Below are 20189 nucleotides of genomic sequence, written 5' to 3' on the forward strand. Positions count from 1 at the left end.
GGACCTAGACAAGCCACCCTCCATGGGCCTTGGTTTCTCTTCTTTAAACTGTGGGGATTTGAATTAGGTAAAATCCAGCCTTCATTCAACTCTGATACTCTTGGATTTTAAGCACCTGAGAAAATCAGAATTGTGAATACCTTTGGCTTTCTTCACTAGGCATGGGTGGAACATGGCCATCCTGGAAATCTAGCAGTCCAACTAGCTGCTCAAGAAAGAAACTCCTAAACTCCCTTCAGTTTTTGAAGTGAGGGTAACAGATGGAGGACAATTGAACTTAGAGGGATCTGCCTGATCTAGGTGTAATTCTCAGTTTCTTAGCCAGAGGGGGAAATTTCCTTCCTTTCTTAATTAATCTGTTCCTCCCCAAACCAGTAAATTAAGCAACTTGGTCTTCCTTGCTATGTCTAAGCTTAGATCCTTTGATTCATTATATAATCTGAAAACCTGGCTATTGATTATTCAGGCTGATTCACTGCAGGGGAAAAAAAAGTATAATAAAATTGCTAAACCTCTGGCCAGACCAGACCAGGAAAAAAAAAAAAAAGAGAGAGAGGACACAAATTACCAGTATCAGAAATGAAATAGGGACAGCTTTTAGTTTCATGTTTATTTCCCTGTAGTTCTTCTGCATTCAATGTTACTGATTTCTGTTATATCTTTATTACGCCCATCCTTCTGCTTGCTTTGGGTTTGTTTTTCTTTCTCCAGTTTCTTACAGTAGAAGCCTGGATTACTGATTGAACACCTTACTCTTTCTTAACATACATTCAGGGTCTTCTTTGATACCTCCGATAATCAAGATCTCAGTCCTTCTGGAGGTAGCCCAATCCATTTTAAAACTCTAATGGTTAGAGTTTTAAACCAAAGCAATTTCCCAGTAGTTTCCTTTCAATATCCTTGTTCTGCTCTTTAGAGTATTACTGAATGTGTTTTTCTAGCCTGTATCTTCAGTCACCTTTCCATTTGTTTACTCCTTTCAGGGCCAAGCAGCTTATAGGAGCCTTTTACCTCTCTCTCCATGTCCTAGTCTTCACTTCCCTCCACAGCAAACAAAACTATCATGGCCTGCTGTACCATGTCATGGCAAGGGCTCGGGCAGAGGTTACTGCTCTGTCACCAAGTGCAGTGGACGACTTTCAGTCCTCCTGGTATGTTAGGCACTGTGACAATGAGTTCTGCTGGGGTCCACTATTTCAATTTCTCATTTGTAGATTCTCTTGCAGGTTTGACTTCTAACCATTCTTTACATGTTGGTTTTCTCCAAGGTCCCTCTTTTATTCTCACTTTATTCTACCCAGTTTGTCTCACCTATTCCCAAGTCTATAAGCACTGCCTTTGATCCGTCCACTCTATTTCCTGCCAGATGCCTCTTTCAAGCTCCAGATTTGGATATCTACCTCCTTGTTAGATATTTCCAAAGCTTCACATTTCTAAAGCTGACCTCCTCCCTTTCTTATCTCAGGTTCCTTTGCTCCTAGAATGGCAGAATAACCTCATCTGCCATGTCTAAGACCTGGGGCTCATTTTCTCACTCTTCTTCACCTGCTATGACCAGTAAGTCCTTATGTCTTGAATTCTCTCCACATTGACCACAATACTATGAACTCCTTAAAGGGAGGAATGTGAGTGCCTCTATTTCTACTTTTTATCTCCAGTGCCCAGTACATAACAGTCTTGTAATAATTATTAAATGAATGCATATTTGTTATATTATGTTTCTTAGATGGATAGATGAATTTATTTACCCACATGACTATCTTCCAAATATGAGAAACCTATTACATTCATTTATCCAACAAATATTTATTGGGTACCAGACATTGTAGGCTTTGCAGATACGATGCTGAACAAGTTAGAGTAGATCTATGCACTCATGTAAATTCCACTGTAGTTCAGAGAGATAAAAACAAGTAAAAAAGTTTCAGGTAGTGGTAAGACACAATAGGGTACTAGGCTAGAGTGACTGGGAGTGGGGAAGGGACTACTTCAGAGAGGAGGCTAGGGAAAATCTTTTTGAGGGGGAGTTATCGAGTAAAGAATTAAAAAAGAGGGAGCCAGCCATGTAGATATGAGGTGCAAAGGCCCTGGGGCAGAAAGTAGACTAGAGCATAGAGACACAAGTAATCAGTACAGTCTGAGTTCCTAATGGTAGGGAAGGATCAGATCATGTGAGGTCTCATAGCATGGGATGAAGCCTGGATTTTATTTAAGGTGCAATGAGAGATTACTCATGTATTTCAAGCAGAGGGCTGGTATACGTACCCCTCCTGCTAAGTTTTTTTTCTCTCTTTTTCTCTGCTAAGTTTTATCTTTCTTGCTTTATTTTCTTCCTAAAAATGTCTGTGCTCCTTGAAGTGCCTTCTTACTAGAAAAGTTACCCCTTGCATGAACTGTCAATTTTCTGTTTTGTTAAAGTCAATAAAATTGACCTTAGAAGCCACCTTAGGGGATAGAGAAAGGGGAAGAAGGCTCTGGGACCTCTACAACAAGACCAATGCTGTTGCTTTAATTTCACATAATGAGCATCCATTTCAATTTCCTTAGGGGAGACAGGAGTGTTCCAGTAGCCCTTCTCTGCACTCTGCCTCTCCCTCAGGTTTGCAGGACCAGAGGTTGTTTGGGAGTGCTTCCTGTTAGCATGCTTCTTGTGTGTTCTCTACCTTGTAATGTCATTTGTTAATGAAGGTGAGGAAAGAGAATGGTGTGGTTTCCTCACAGAGGTGGGAAAGCATTGTCTGGAAAGTTCCCAAGGATGAACTTTGTGGTTAGTTTGCATGTGTTTGCATGATGAGGTGGCTATGTGTTTGCATGATGAGGTGGCTACATACTCTGCAAGGTGGAAGGTATTTGTTTGGCATTCATGAGCTGAGGCCATCACAGTTGATAAAAATGTCCAGTTCAGAGAACACAGAGCCTGTATCAGGGATCTGAACAGGCTTCACAGCAGGCACCTATGCTAATACTGACCAACTCTCGTCCAATCTCTATTCTGAAGGATCACACTTGGCTTTCCACTCTACTAGGAAACCATCTGGCCCCTGGCCTATGAAGGCCACCCAGAGTGGGTTTCTTCTCAACTCCTCTCCCCACCAGCTCTTTCTGCACCAGTGACAGCAGCTTTCTGTTATTTGAATCCACCATTTGCATAGTCATCACTGAATTTCTACCTTCTCTCTGGAATGCCCACTAACCTATCTCCCTGCCCTTCGCTTAGTAAATCCCCACTCTTCTTTCAGATCTCAATTTAAGCATCGTTCCTTCCAGGGAGACTTCTTGGATCCCTCCAATACCTCTCTGCCCACGGGGTTCCTTTGTTATATGTCCTCAAAGAACCAAGCTCTTTTCCTTTCTAGCATTTGAACTCAGTCTGTATTGTACATGTCTATATGTGACTATTTGATTAATATCTACCTCCTTCTACTGGAATGTAACATTCATGAAGGTAGGGACAATGATTATTTTTGACTATATTTTATTACCAGGAATAAGCACAGTGACCAGCAGATAGCAAATGCTTAATAAGTATGTGGAATAAAAGTTGAAAGTCTGTGGCACATAAGGGAATTTAGACTTAGGACAGAATCTCTCCTATTCTGGGTTTTCTTAACAGGTCTAGATGTTTTCCCTTATCACTATGGGAAGAATTTTTTCTTCAATGTTACTGATTACTCTGTGTGAACACTTCTAAGAAATGCTCCACAGGGCAGGATTTATTTTCTATTTTACTTCTGTTTATGTTCTATTCCTCTCTCTCTTCCTCCCTGTTTTTTCCTACTTGTATGTATTTATTAAATTATTACTATGCATATATTACTTCAAAAAATTAAACTGGAAGAAACTCTGAAAGTACTTTTGAATTTTACAACAAGGAGCTTTTGGGGTCTAGATGCTAGAATCAGACAGAAGGAAATAAAATCTTAGCATGGCACTTGGTCCAACACAGAACAATACTTGCATCGGATTAATAAAGTAAAAAGTATTTGCTTTTGGCTTTTTCTCCTTTTGTTAGGCTATAGTTAAAGAAAAAAATCACAGATGAAGAGCAAAACACAAATGTTACAGAAAATACAGCTGTGACAACATAAAAGTAAAAGGGCAGCCGACAGGAAGTAGGAGAGAAGTCTAGAAGTGGAAGTGAGGTCTGTTGATTTCCTCATCTTTCATGGACAGAGTCGAGATACTAAATAATGTTACTGAAAGAAGTGTAAGTATACTATTTCTGATTACAAGATAGGACAATATAAATTTTAAAATGTGACATAATCAAATATTGAGAGGAAGAGAGGGAGCAGATGTAAATGACCTAAAATTTCATCTTTACAATTAGGGAGGCAATAAGCATTGTTTAAAGTTGCTCATGAAGAAATACAGATTAACCTCATATTACCATGCATTATAGAGATACAACTAGAAGAACTAGAAACAGAAATGATTAAAGCAGGTTGCCTTGGGGATGGGGATGCAGGTGAGGGGAGGTGCAGTGGAGACAATAAAGTTTTTTATTATAAGCTCATTTATACTACTTGTCATGTGTGATTAAGAACAGTTTAAAGGAAGCAAAATGAAGAGGTTGGATTAAATGGTCTGTAAGGGTCCTTTCCAAGGCTCGGCACCAGGTGCTTTGTACCCATTTTCTGCTTTACCCCTCCAAACATCCTGTGATGCAGGTCTAATAATCCCTATCCAATGCACAAAGATGCTGAGACTTTTGGGAGATGGGGTGTCCCAACCAGGTCCGCACACTGATAAGGAAGCAGCAGAGCTGGTACTGGGATCCAGGGCCACCTCACTTCCATACTCACTGCTTTTCCATAGCCACTCATGCAGCCAAAGCCTTGGGAAGACTGAAATACTGCCCCCTGCATTATACATACACTTTATGAAAACCACATTCAATTATTCAAAATAGAGACAGAAGGAAATTACTATAAAATCTCACTCTTGAGAAGCTTTTTAGCCTCACTCATATCTGATGGTAAAGAATCCACCAACCGTGCAAGGAACCTAGGTTCGATCCCTGGGTTGGGAAGATCCCCTGGAGAAAGGAATGGCAACCCACTCCATTATTTCTGCCTGGAGAATCCCATGGACAGAGGAGCCTGGTGAACTACAGTCCATAGGGTCGCAGAGTTGGACACAACTGATAAGATATGTTGGACACAACTTCATATCTAATAAGATCACATCATTCTTTGCTTTATTTACTGGGATTTTGGTCCTACCAACTAACATTCTTTCAACTAAAAAAAAAAAGAAAGAAAAACTTTGACATATATATGCAGTTTGAAGAGGAATGGAGAGTCTCATGTCATCCTCTAGCTGAAAAAATAGGCGATAACTGATAGTTCTGTTTCCTAAAATCCAGAGGTTACTTCTATCCTGAATTTGTGTAAATGATTTCTTTGCAGGCAACTAATTTTTGAAGTTCTGCTGGTGTGATTCCAAGGTAAATAACCGGGCTGCTCATGTGCTCAACCTATCCCTATAAATTCCTTTTGCCTGCCCCTCTCCCAAACCACACTCTACTTATTCTTGTCCATCCTGCAAAGTCCCATCCAAAGATTCAGCGTCTAGGGGTCTTCCACACCCCTTCAGTCTCCAGCAGTTTTCTCTTTAAAACTGATTAGCATGCTTATTCATCCAGGTCCCCACCAAGCTGTTTGTAGGCTGGGCTCTCTAGTCCAGCCGCAGCCCAGGGTACTTCTGAGGGAGAATCCAAGCAGCATCTCATATCCCATGCAAACAGCTCTCAAGAGTCTTCTTAGAGGGCCCAACCACACGTAGGACCTGCATTTCACTTGCTCTGAAAGGCCATCACAGGACTATAGAGAACATGGGTATAATATTATCTAGAGACCAAACAAGGAGGTGCCAAACTCTCAACACTTTCATTCTGACTAGGATGCAGCGTGAGCAGAAATTAAGTCAATCATTCAGCAAATAGTAGGCATCTGCTATACCAAGTCGCTCTGTGAGGTGAAGCTACAACAGGAAGTGAGGCAGACCTAATGCATGGTCCTTACCAAGATGAGGAGGGAAGTGAGTCACATGGGCAGTTCTAGTAAGTGCTGTATTGGGGTATGTGGGCGCTGTGGGAATATGTAATAGGGGCCACCGATCCAGACTTCTGGGGAGGATGATGGGGAAGACTTCCTGGAGAAGGAAATGCTGAGACGTGAACCAAGGCTAAGTGTTGGACAGGTAAGCATGAACAGCACCTGCCAAAGGCCCCAAAGCAAGAGGGACTGCAGTGGGACAGGGGCTGACAGTTGAATAAGACTGACGCTTTCAGTGCTGGGGGAAGGTTGCATGAGATAAGGAAAGAGGGCTGAGCAGGATCTTGTAAACTTTGCTTAGATGTTTGGATGCTATCCTGATGGTTTTAATCAGGGAAGTGGCATGATCCCATGTACATTTACACTTTTTGGCTCCAAGAGAGAAAGACAGTAATGGTGGGAGGTTGTGGGGTCGGGGAGCAAAAAGGGTGCTGGAATAGGTCAAGCAAGAGATAGCAAGGCCTGGAGTAGTGGTCAAGGAGACAGAGTGGGAAGCAGATGCCAGAGAGCCAAATGCAGGCTGGATGTGTCAGCAGAGAGAAAGGACATGTGTAGTGGGCCACTCACAGGTCAGAAGACACAGCAAGACTGCAGGTGGGAGGAAGCTGAGAGCAGACCCGGGAGGCAAGTCTCTGTGCATCCAAGAGAAGATGTCTAAAAGGCAAGCAGACACAAGGCCTAGGGCCCCGCGGAGTCCACAAAGTGGACCCAAACTTGGGAATCATCAACATGAGGATGGGATAGACTCCAGGGGAAAGGAATACACAAGTGCAAGGTCTGAGTGGGCACTTCTCCAGGGAACTGGGTTTTTCCAGATATTTCAATTTGTCTGACTCTATGAGTCCAAAGAAAGAGAAAGTGCATAGTGGCACTTGTGATGAAGGGGAGACTGATAAATTTTGGGCACGTCCACGTCTACCAGCACACAACCCGAACAGGGACAGCAGGCCACCTTTCCAGCCAGGGGTGGGGCAGAACGCACTGAGTGTTACCTCTTTCCTTCCTCCCTTCAGTTCATCAAACATTCACAGCGTGCTTACTGTTTTCTGACCAGAGTGGGCCTGGATGCTGCAGGAGACATGATGACAGCTAAGACTGGAAAAACTAGATTTTAATAAAATTTGTAATTTAATGGAGGAAGAGGGTTAAGGACACTTGTGACTGGGGAAATAAACAGAATCACTAGGTACAAAAGAAATTGGCAACCAAGGGCCCTGGAGACTCAAAGGAGGGAGAAATAACACCAAGTGTCTTGCAGAAATAGGCGTTTGATAAAGTGTGTGCTGAACACGAGACCTGCGGGGAATGAGGTAATGATGGGCCTGGCAGGATGGGTGGGGAAACACGCAATCACAGACAGAGGGAAGATGAGGTCAGAGATGAGATGGCTGGTGTATACAGAGCAGGAATCATTTGGCTGGTGGGTGAGTGAGGGAGGGGTGGGTTGGTGAGCTGCAGGCAGTCAGACCCCTCTGTATTAGGGAACTACCAGGGAAGGCAAGTAAAAGCTCCTTGCTGGGCTGTGGGAAGAGGAGGGAAGGGGCTCTAGTAACCTCATTTCATACAAAGGCTCTGGAGAAATATGGACATAGCCCCAGCACCTTGGGGGATTTAATCATTTCCCCAGTGGCTCATCCCCTTCATGGATTATAGCCTTGTCATGGTGAAGGGGCTTGTGCAACTCAATAAAGCTATGAGCCATGCCATGCACGGCCACCCAAGATAGACAAAGTTGGCTTAAAACTTGGCATTCAAAGAACTAAGATCATGGCACCCAGTTTTATCACTTATGGCAAATAGAAGGAGAAAAAGTGGAAGCAGTGACAGACTTTATTTTTTTGTGCTCCAAATCACTGCAGATGGTGACTAGAGCCATGAAACTAAAAGACGTTTGCTCCTTGGAAGGAAAGCTATGATAAACAGACAGAGATATCACTCTTGTCTATATAGTCAAAGCTACAGTTTTTCCAGGAGTCATGTATGGATGCAAGAGTTGGACCAAAAGAAAGCTGAGTACTAAAGAAGTGATGCTTTTGAATTGTGGTGCTGGAGAACACTCTATGAGAGGGAAAGAGACTTGCAAGGAGATCAAGCCAGTCAATCTTAAAGGAAATCAAGCCTGAATATTCATTAGAAGGACTAACGCTGAAGCTCTAATACTCTGGCCACCTTACGTAAAGAGGTGACTCATTGGAAAAAACCCTGATGCTGGTAAAGATTGAAGGCAAAAGGAGAAGAGGGGGACAGAGGATGAGATGGTTAGATAGCATCAGTGATTCAATGGACATGAATCTGAGCAAACTCTGGGAGATAGTGAAGGACAGCGAAGCGAAGACTGGCGTGCGGCAGTCCATGGGGTTACAAAGACTTGGATATGACTTAGCAACTGAACAACAGCAGCAAAAAACAACCAGTGGCTCACAGCTGTCAAGTACAGAGGTGACACCTGAATCCCAGATTTCTAAGTCCAAAGATACACCCTGTCCAGGAGAGTACCAGGGAAATCAACCTGAAATTGGGCTGAGAGAGCCTTATATAACATGCCCTGGTCATCTCTGCCTCTTAATGCTTTTTGGTCTTATTCTGTGTAATGGTCTCCAGACTCAGTGAAACCATTTCTTAATGAAAAGGTATTGCATATTCTTTTGGATATAGGCAGAGCATAAATAAATATGGTAATATTTCTTATTTAATATGGTCACTGGACCTATAGGACAATCATCTTCTCTAAAACCAACCTCACCCTGCTCTTTCACTGCACTCCACTAGATGAGTTTTACAGCCTTGGATGGAAAAAGTAGAAAACAGTCTTTCCTGAGAGGCATCAAGGCATGAGGATTCCCATGTAACTGTAGCACATCTCAACTAGGAAATACTGATTTCAAAACTCTAAGGGACCAGTTAGAATCTGTTGGGGGGAAAATGCCCTCACCTTCTGAGTTTTCCGAACTCATCATGAAGCCCAGTGGACTGTGCCACCTAGGACACATCGTCAGAACCACTGGATTGCACACCCAAACTGCTAGGTGTTGGGAGGGAGAGGCTTGGGCTGCAGTACAGTCTGCAACGCAACAGCAGAGGCCCCAGGGAACTGCGTTCATTGCAAATCACTGAAGTGCGAAATTAGCAAAGTCAGGGACTGGGAAAAAATGGAATGAAGTCTGAGTTTTAATTGTAACAAAGACCCATAGTTTGCCTTCCATCGTGTTGCCTGGAAATGGAAACAGCTGACTGGCTAATAACACCTAGTTAGCATCCTATGTTTTGCCATACTGCCTTCCTCTATGGACTGTACAACTGACCAAGAGGAGGGGGGCAGTTCAGTCGCCTCCTAGATACCAAAGTAGGACAAACTCCAGTGCTAGCATGTCAGGACAACTGGGCCATTTCCAGGGGGCTCAGACCACTCTTTCTGGGGGAGAGTGAGAAGGATTTATTTTAGGGGAGGGGGTGGATCTCCAGTAGAGATGACAAAAAAAAGTATCACCCAGGGTTGCTATGAATGGTTTATGAAGATAGTATACTACCCAAGGATATCCCATCCTAGGGGGTTTCAAATATATGGTAGACATCAGATATGGGCTGTTTATAATGATTTTCCAACAGATGTATTTTGGTCTCCAAAAAAATCAATATATTAATATTGCAAAAGAAGAAGGCATAAGATCTCGAGAAAAGATATCTTTTCATGATTTGCCTGAAGGCAACCTGTGTGCTAGTGATGGCCCCGGGTCATCTCAAGTGCCGACCATGGCTGAGAGGCACTGGGTGTTCCTGGAGAGGATTCTGACACCAGACTCAGCAGGATGGCCCATGAATACCTGCCTTAGGTTAGAATGAGGGCACTGGCACTTAGGTTACAGATGTGTTATCCTTGATTTCCAAGAGCCATCAACAGCAATGACATTTTAACCACTTTCCAAGTGCTATTTGATTGGACATTTGTCATTTTCTTCTGGAAATGCACCCAATATTTAATTCAGCCTCTAGGAAAAGGTTTTCCTTTGAAAAACTATTAATTTAGCATTCACAGCTTTTTCCCCCAGATACACAGATATCATTGACATACTACAATGTGTAAGTTTAAGGTGTATGACACAATAATTGATATATAGATATATATTGCAAAATGATTGCCACAATAAGGTTAGTTGATGCTTTCTTCACCTCACACAATTACCACTTTTGTTGTTATTGTTGTGAACATTTAAGATGCACTCTCTCAGCAGCTTTCAAGTATACAATACAGTACTGTTAGATACAGTCACTGTGCAGAACATGAGCTATGTTTTTAAAATTGTCACTCTACCCCTTTATTTTTGGCTATTTTTGAAAAAATAGAAATTGCAGATACACTTTTTTTTATAAAAGGAAAATTTATAACCTCATCATGCAGGGGGTCATCATTGATAACCTTCTGGAGTCTGTCCAGCTAGTTCTTACCGTGCATAAAACATTTAAGCGTAGATCTTAAAATAAGAATGGAATATAAAATAGCACTCTTCTGTAAACTCTTTTTATCACTTAGTGTATACTCTCAACATCTCACCAAGCACAGTACAGAGTTTCTATGAGTTTCTACTTCAGTGTTTTTCTTTGGTTTGTTTTTGTTTATGCCTGGAGGAGGTCTTTTTGTTCCGCTATACCCTTTCTTGAGTGATCTTCCTACTCCTCAGAATTACCTGGCAAGTGAATAACCGTCGAAGAACTGACTTTCACAGCATTATCTATCTCCCAAACAGTCTCAGTGGACTTGGTATTTTAGCCGGCTTCTAAAGATCAAAGAACATTTCAAATCAACAAAGTAAGCCCTTAATAGGAGAATTCCAAACACTGTGACAGAAAGTAGAAGAGATGCTTTGTTTTGGGGGTGCTCTAGCTGCCCCTGAATTATAAATGCCAAGAGGGTAAATGTCATCAAGCATTAGGGTAGAAGCCAAGGATAGTAAGAGTCAGCCTTGGTCCTGATGCAGGTCTTTGGGGAACCTCAGACTTCTCATCTCTAGCCTGACCTTCTGGGGAAGGCAATGGCAACCCACTCCAGTACTCTTGCCTGGAAAATCCCATGGACGGAGGAGCCTGGTAGGCCACCATCCATGGGGTCGCGAAGAGTCAGACACGACTGAAGCGACTTAGCAGCAGCAGCAAGCTGACCTTCAAGGGTCAGGTTGGTAGCCAGGGAGAGAGTGGCAATGAAAGATGGGTTTGAAGGAAAAGGTACGGCTGAATAATCTGGGCCATTATTTTGACTTTGAAGGCCAAAGTCAGGACTTTGAATTTTTAGTACCAATGACAGCAGAGATCAACAAAACATTATAAATCAACTATACTTGATAAATTGATAATAAAGATTTTTCAGTAATGAGAAGCTACCTGTCAGTTTGAAGCTGGAGAGTAGCATGATCTGGTTTACAATGGTATGAAAATCTTTTTGCTGCTACATGGGCAAATCAGCTCTGTCTTTTTTGTCTCCCTAATGCTTTACCTACTAGCACACTGCCCACAGAGCAAGAATGGAAAGGCAGAGAGACCATCAAAGAAGCTGCACGGAAACATGTCTCTTAAGTTGAGCATAGGGAAAAGGCACTGCTGTTTTCTTTTCTCTCAAAGACCCAGAAGCAGAGGGAGGGTCTCACCCCCATGGATTCTGGGAGGAGGGCAGCCGACTGTTCTGGGTGTGCTCCCAGCGGCGCTCACAAGCCTGAGTGGCCTCCTAATTCACACTGGCCAGCTTCCGCAGCTTTGGCTTTCTATGGTCCTGAACTGCTATTTCCTGCTCACAAATCAAACAGATGGGCAGCATGAGAGTCGTGGCTGAGTTTGGCACTAGCAGATGCCTCAATAAATTTAGGAAATGAGGTCAGAAGTAGCTCTGGGGCTTATGTTACCAAGAATAAATCTCACCAACTAGCAGAAGTAGCTAAAACAACAACAACAACAAAAAACCCCCTTATAACTTTTCTTCCTTCTTATACCTCATGACCTTGTCTGCTCAATGACCCTTTTTCTTAGCTTTCCAGATTCTATGATGCAGTTTCCTTCACACAGTCCTCAAGTTTGCGCTATGAAAAATGTCAGACGTATTAAATACAAAACATTTGAAAGAACTATGAACATCCCTATACTCTTTTTTTTTTTTTTTTTTTTTTTTTATCAATTAAATTTGCTTTTTACTTACAAACTGTATAGCACCAGAATAAGGTTATAAAAGAAAAACTTAAGTATAACAAATTATATTGTCATCCACTTAACTGCTTTACTCATTTAATCTTTTGTGATTTTCTTTTCTTTTTTAAAAATCTATAAGGGCTAACTTTTTTTTTTTTTTTTTTTTAATTTTATTTTATTTTTAAACTTTACATAACTGTATTAGATTTGCCAAATATCAAAATGAATCCGCCACAGGTATACATGTGTTCCCCATCCTGAACCCTCCTCCCTCCTCCCTCCCCATTCCATCCCTCTGGGTCGTCCCAGTGCACCAGCCCCAAGCATCCAGTATCGTGCATCGAACCTGGACTGGCAACTCATTTCATACATGATATTTTACATGTTTCAATGCCATTCTCCCAAATCTTCCCACCCTCTCCCTCTCCCACAGAGTCCATAAGACTGTTCTATACATCAGTGTCTCTTTTGCTGTCTCGTACACAGGGTTATTGTTACCATCTTTCTAAATTCCATATATATGCGTTAGTATACTGTATTGGTGTTTTTCTTTCTGGCTTACTTCACTCTGTATAATAGGCTCCAGTTTCATCCACCTCATTAGAACTGATTCAAATGTATTCTTTTTAATGGCTGAATAATACTCCATTGTGTATATGTACCACTGCTTTCTTATCCATTCATCTGCTGATGGACATCTAGGTTGCTTCCATGTCCTGGCTATTATAAACAGTGCTGCGATGAACATTGGGGTACTCGTGTCTCTTTCCCTTCTGGTTTTTTCAGTGTGTATGCCCAGCAGTGGGATTGCTGGATCATAAGGCATGTCTATTTCCAGTTTTTTAAGGAATCTCCACACTGTTCTCCATAGTGGCTGTTTGCAGATGACATGATTCTCTACATAGAAAACCCTAAAGACTCCACCAGAAAATTACTAGAACTAATCAATGACTATAGTAAAGTTGCAGGATATAAAATCAACACACAGAAATCCCTTGCATTCCTATACACTAATAATGAGAAAACAGAAAGAGAAATTAAGGAAACAATTCCATTCACCATTGCAACGGAAAGAATAAAATACTTAGGAATATATCTACCTAAAGAAACTAAAGACCTATATATAGAAAACTATAAAACACTGGTGAAAGAAATCAAAGAGGACACTAACAGATGGAGAAATATATACCATGTTCATGGATTGGAAGAATCAATGTAGTGAAAATGAGTATACTACCCAAAGCAATCTATAGATTCAATGCAATCCCTATCAAGCTACCAACAGCATTCTTCACAGAGCTAGAACAAATAATTTCACAATTTGTATGGAAAAACAAAAAACCTCGAATAGCCAAAGCGATCTTGAGAAAGAAGAATGGAACGGGAGGAATCAACCTACCTGACTTCAGGCTCTACTACAAAGCCATCCCTATACTCTTGATGTAGAGTTCTAGTGAACATTTTACCGTATCTGCTTTGACTCTCTGATTTACTGAATCATCTGAAAGTGAGCTGAAACCACTGCATCAATTATTCTTAAATAGTTCAGCACGCAATTCCTAAAAAGGACATCCTCCCATGTAACCTCAGTATTGTGATCACCTACATCAACAATTCTTGATATCATATAACATACTAACATTTCCTGACTGTTCTTAAGGAGTCTTTTTATAGCATTTTTTGGGCGATCCAGGATCCAATCATGATGAGTTTTCTAAAGTATAAAGATGAAGCAGTTGTTCTACCAAGTGAAAAGTGAAAGTCGCTCAGTTGTGTCTGTCTCTTTCTGACCTCATGGACTGTAGCCTGCCAGGCTCCTCCGTCCATGGAATTCTCTAGGCAAGAATACTGGAGTGGGTATTCCCTTCTCCAGGGGATCTTCCCAACCCAGGGATTGAACTCGTCTCCTGCATTGCAGGCAGATTCTTTACCATCTGAGCCACCAGGGAAAGCCTTGCTCTATCAAAAAGTACCCTAATGAGTCTCTCGTTTGGGAACTGATGTGTGCTCCCGCTTCTGCACAGGGTCCTCCCTGGGAGGGGCTAATGAGTGACAACTGGTACACTTAGCAAGTGCCACACCAATGCTTATTATTCCCATTGCTTGGGACAGCCACTAACGTATCACAGTTCTACATTAGTAACAATCAAGAGCTACTGTAAAAGTGCTCTCTGTTAATAGAGAAAGTAAAAATTAAGAGGTTTCTGGAGTCAGGATGCAAAAATACTTTATTGAAAGAAACCCACATTAAAATTCAAGGGATAAGTATTTCATTTTGTTTTCAGTCTTAATATTTTCCTTTTCTATTTACTTAATTTAAAACTGATGAACTATGAGGGATTTCCATGAAATACCACAAAACTTCATGTTCCCAACTCACTCACTCTAGGAGGCTAACTGGGAACTTGTTATCTCTTGGTTAACGGACATCATAAAGATTCAGGATACATATTTTTTTTTTAAAAAGTGTGATCTTACATGTGTCAGATTCATGTACAACAGCATGAGATTCTACCTTTAGGCTCTGCTTCTGGGTGAAAAACTATGTACCCGTTTTAGCTGATTTCCTAAGGGGAAACATCAAACCATTCTCAAAACAGTCTTTTCTTAAATAACATTCTGAGTCTCGAGACAACACAGACAATAACATGGATACATTTTTGTTTTGTCTTTGTCCAGTGAGTGTGGAGAAATGAACTGGAAAACTTGAGGTGGAACACCCCACAGGAATCCCAGCTCTGGCTTTCCCGCGGGCTCTGGGTGGCAGGACAGGGCCTGACGGAGGGCCCAGCCGTCTAAACACTGCCTTATAAGGATGCATATAGATGTCAGTGTCAGTACTTCCTGCGGACTGATGTTAAGCCCCAAGGATACAGGGCCTGTAGAACAGTTGTGAAATGAGGCTTCCCACATCCACCACGGCCCTCCTTTGTTCGCAAAGTATGAGCTGCAGCTTCCAGCCCCTCACTGGGGACTCCAGAGGCAGTGGAGAGCTCACCTGAGGTTTGTTACATCTGCTCCCGTTCCATCATTTCCAGGAGCTCTCTGTAGCCCTAGCTGAATAAATCAGCAACTTAGCTTTATCTGATTATGCGTATGTGCGGGGGTGGTATTTCCCTACCAGGCTATGCCTTACTTGAATAATGAAAATACTCTATATTACTATGTCTCACCCTGCACCCCTTCCCCTAGCCCATGAATCATCAAGGGGAAAATTAATTATTATTATTCTAGCTTAGAATCATGTCTGGTCAACTAGGAAAGATCTATGGCCAAGAAACTGACCCAGAAAGCAGCTTTTGCTTTCCCACAAATGCATGTCAGCGGCTCCCAAGGTTGGCATTTTCCAAAGGGTGGGAAACGAGGGGGTCCAGGGCAGTGGAATTTCATAACAGAGAGTCACAGTGAGAATGTCTTTCTCCTTTTCAGTTTCCTGTTAATCTTTCTGACAATGTCAATGACGAGGTCTCCATCTGGAAGCAGTAGGTCTTCCCACTTCTGTAACGTTTGCTAATGTCTTTTTTTAACAGAGAAAATGTGCAGGCCTCACTCAGGGCCCAGGCAGGCAGCAACTGGAATTATGTCATCATCTTTTGTTTTGATTGGATTTATTATTTTGGTTGCTTTCTAATGACAGCGAGAGAGAATGGTTTTTTTAAAATGGAAAATGATATGAAGTTTCCTTTTAAAAGAAGTTTAAGGTAAAAAGTTATTTTAGATACAATTATTACATAAATAACAGGAGCAGGGGTCTGCAGATACGGCAAGAATCGTGACAACATGTCAATGACTACTCTGTGGCAACGCTAGTTGAGAAGACAACCTCTAGAACAGGGCTCTCCTCCCTGGCAGCACATTACAGTCCCGTGTGGAGCTTTCAGCCGGGGGACTACTTGAAAAGATTCTGCTTTTCTTCCCACAAATCCTGGCTCATTTCCAATCAAGAAAGCCACTGGGTTCAGGGTCTGGGCTGGAAGAAACTCTCATACACTCAGGCCGAGGGGAGCCACTTGATGGTGCCTGGATGTAGGGACAGAATCCATGTCCTGTGTAGCTGGGGGTGTCTTTTTTCAGGGTGAGGGGCAAAATAAGTGGATCAAGTAGAGGTGGGAATATGGAGTGAGAGTCTGAGTTGGGTGGTGGTGGTGGGGGGGTTGCTTCTGATTTCCCATGCATCGGGACCATGTATATTTTTTAAGCATGGGTGTATTTCCTTTAAAGGAAGAAAAACAATAAATCTTATTGCACTGAATTCAAGCAATAAATGTACAGTATAGAGGACCCCTATCACCTGTTCCTGCCTGCATCACACCCCGCAGAGGTAACCTCTCTTTTCAGCTTGGTGACTATTACTTTTATAACTAAACAAAGTAAAAAAAAAAAATGTGTGTATATATATATATATGGAAAATTAATATGCTAGAACGTGAACACACTGAAATGTGAACAATGGTTATCTTGGTGTGGCACTATGGTTTCCGTTTTATTCTTTCTGAACCTGTTTTCTAGCAATGAATTGATTTCAGTTATGCCATGAGAAAAACAAAATTAAAGAAAATGGACTACATAGTGGAAGCAGGAAATAGAGGGGTCAGACATGTAGCTGGAACTAAAACGAAAATAAAAACAAAAGCCAACAGAGCAATTTGCAAAGCTCAGCAGAACAGCTCTCTGGCCTTGAGTACTTGAACTGTGAGGGTCTTGGGTTCTTGTCTTAACTCCTGCACTAGCTGAGTAGCTGCAGCTCTGAGAAGGTTAGCTCCTCCTCAGGGTCTTAGTTTCCTATCTGCAAACTGTGGAACTAGGATTGCATCAGATCAGTAGTTCTCAGCAAGAGGGAGGGTTTGTCCTCCAAGGGAATATTAAGCAGTAGATGAAGACATTTTTGGTTGTGACAACTGGGGAAGTGCTCCTGTGTTCTAGCAGGCACAGCCCAGGGATGTGGCTCAGCAACTTGCCACACACAGGAGGTACCCCCAACTATGGACTATCTGGCCCCGATGTCAGCGGTGCTGAGGTCAAGACACCTGCCCTGGATGGCCCCTGATGACTCTTGCACCCCTGAGCGGCCTTCAGATCTATGAGTTTGGGGCTGAACTGTCCTCAATTCCTATAAAGGTAAGAACCACTCATGACTGACCAGTATGACTATGGCTCACTTAGTTATTAGGATGAGAAAAGAAACAAACAACAGGGCCTAAGGCAGGGAACACTCTCAAGTGTTCAAGTGACTCTCAAGTCCTGGACAGGAGGTCCGGCAGCAAAAGGCAGACAGAAGGGCTGCCTCCTCTGCAGGGATGCCGACCTCCCTTGCTCCCGTGAACGAATAGGGCCCTCTCCTGGTGTGCGCTGGCATAGCAAACAATGGGCTGATGGCTTGAAAACCACACAACATTTGAACCAAAACTTCGCATTGTGGAATACTTCCCTTATGATTTCTCAGAGTAAAAGATAGTAGAGGCGATACTAGTCACTAGTAATAGAATTTCCTTTAAAAACACAATAGGTTTATAAACAGATACCTAACACATATGGTTCATTTCAGATTTGATTCAAGTATTCATTAAAAGTCTCCCATGACCAGCCCTTTGTGGACACTTGATAAATGACAGACACAGAACTACGTCTGCAGACCAGGGAGAAAGAGGGCTTTTCAATTAGTGGTGCTGAGGCAACTTAGGAAAGAAATGAAGTTGGCTTTCTACTTCCCACTCAACACAAACATCCATTCCAGGTGAATAATAGATTTAAAGTTCTATTGAGCCTGGAGAGGCTAAACTCTAAAACTCTCAGAAGACAACTTATCTTCATGATTTAAGAATAGGGGACATCTCTTTAAACAAGTCACAAGAGCATCAACCACACAGGAAAATGTAGACGAGAAATACAATAAACCTTAAGAACTTCTGTTCATTGAAAGACATGCCACAGAAATACATTTGTAATACACATATCTACGTATATTGGAGAAGGAAATGGCAATCCACTCCAGTATTCTTGCTTGGAGAATCCCATGGACAAAGGAGCCTGGTAGGCTACAGTCCACGGGGTTGCAAAGAGTTGGACACGGTTGAGTAACGAACACACTCACAGACAGTGTATAAATCATGGCTACAAATCAACAGGAAAAGATAACTCAGTAATAAAATAGGCAAAAATACTGAACAACATTTCACAAGAGAGTCTGTCCAAATGAGAATACCATATGGAAAGAGTTCAGCATCCTTAGTCATCAGGGAAATCAAAACCATAGTAAGATATCACAACACATCCACCAATGGCTGTAACTGAAAAGACAGACAATCCAACTGTTCATGAGGATGTGAAGAAATGAAAACTCCCACGCATTGCTGAACAGAGTATACACTGGTACAACCACCTTGTATAGCTTTTTGGCAGTATCCACTGAAGTTAAATATAATGCATTCACATCGATCCAGCTATTCCGCTACTAGGTATTTACCCAATAAAACAGAGACCACACAGGGGACTTCTCTGGCAGTCCAGTGGTTAAGACTCTGCACTTTCAATGCAGGGGGCACAGGTTTGATTCCTGGCTGGGTAACTGAGATCCGGCATACTGTGTTGCATGGCCAAAAAAACAGAAAACTAAATAAAATAAAAAATGGCCTTATAAAAAGAAAAAAAAGAGGTATATTCTAGAGTAGCAATTTAATAAAACTAATAATTATTCATTTAAAATTAATAATTAAAAAATGAGAGCATTTCTGCCAAAAGAAATATATAAGAACATTCATGGTATCTTTATTCATAGCATTATCAAACAGTAAGCAATGAAAACATCTATCCACAGTAAAATGGGTGATCCAACTAGTCTATGCAGTGAGAATACTGCATACTCCATACACAAATGACTTTGAACACATGGGTTTGAAGAGCATGGGTCCACTTACTCAGATACTTTTCAATTGTAAATACCACGGTATTATAACTCATGGTTGGTTGAATCTACAGATTGGAACCATGGATATGGAACGGCAGATAAAAAGGGCTGACTGCAAAGTTACACATGACTTTTTGGCTGCAGAGAGGGTAGGCACCTCTAGCCCCAGTGCTGTTCTAGGGTCAACTGAATTACTCTATGCTTGTTGTGCCTTGTGAAGATCGCTCAGTCACGTCTGACTCTTTGCGATCCCATGGACTGTAGCCTGCCAGGCTCCTCTGTCCATGGAATTCTCCAGGCAAGAATACTGGAGTGGGGTGCCATTCCCTCTTCCAGGGGATCTTCCTAACCCAGGGATCGAACTCAGGTCTCCTGCATTGCAGGCAGATTATTTACTGTTTGAGCCGGCATGCTTACTAGACCTTCATTAAAAACACTGAGCAAACAAGGACCCACCCTGCGGGTGTATGCATTTCTGTTCTGCTACTGCATCCTTACTTTTTTATAAGCACCGAACTTACAGAATACATATCTTTGTCCAGGAGATCAATCTTTTTAATTTATATTCCATCCATTTACAAATCAATGATATATTAATCATCTGTTTTAAAAAGACAAGCCACAGAGCAAGAGAAGGTATTTGTACATATATACAGGCAATGGCACCCCACTCCAGTACTCTTGCCTGGAAAATCCCATGGACGGAGGAGCCTGGTAGGCTGCAGTCCATGGGGTCGCTAAGGGTTGGACACGACTGAGCGACTTCACTTTCACTTTTCACTTTCATGCATTGGAGAAGGAAATGGCAACCCACTCCAATGTTCTTGCCTGGAGAATCCCAGGGACGGCGGAGCCTGGTGGGCTGCCGTCTGTGGGGTCGCACAGAGTCGGACATGACTAAAGCAACTTAGCAGCACAGATATAGACCCCACAACAGGACAAAACTCTATAAATCTATTAGAATACAAGAGACCAGTGGGCAAAAGGCTTCTCATCTTATACTTTTCTGTATCCTTCCAGTTTTCCTGAAACTATGATATACCGCTGCTGCTGCTAAG

At 42.1% G+C, this 20189-nt stretch overlaps 1 protein-coding gene across 4 annotated transcripts in view; it reads right to left on the bottom strand.

Moving 5' to 3' along the window:
- Window positions 1-20189, bottom strand: part of CYFIP2 (cytoplasmic FMR1 interacting protein 2) — a 135101-nt gene that overhangs the window by 16311 nt on the left and 98601 nt on the right. Inside the window, exon 27 of one of the 4 annotated variants that reach the window (XM_044947391.2) lies at window positions 17969-18338. The exons of the other annotated variants lie outside the window; for them this stretch is intronic. Within the exon in view, the coding sequence (XP_044803326.1) occupies window positions 18333-18338 (6 nt within the window). The 3' untranslated portion in view covers window positions 17969-18332. Of the gene's footprint in view, window positions 1-17968; window positions 18339-20189 lie in introns of those variants that run through there. 4 annotated transcript variants of the gene reach the window in all.

Source organism: Bubalus bubalis, chromosome 9 (genome assembly GCF_019923935.1).
Source record: "Bubalus bubalis isolate 160015118507 breed Murrah chromosome 9, NDDB_SH_1, whole genome shotgun sequence".
NCBI classification, from domain to species: Eukaryota; Metazoa; Chordata; class Mammalia; order Artiodactyla; family Bovidae; genus Bubalus; species Bubalus bubalis.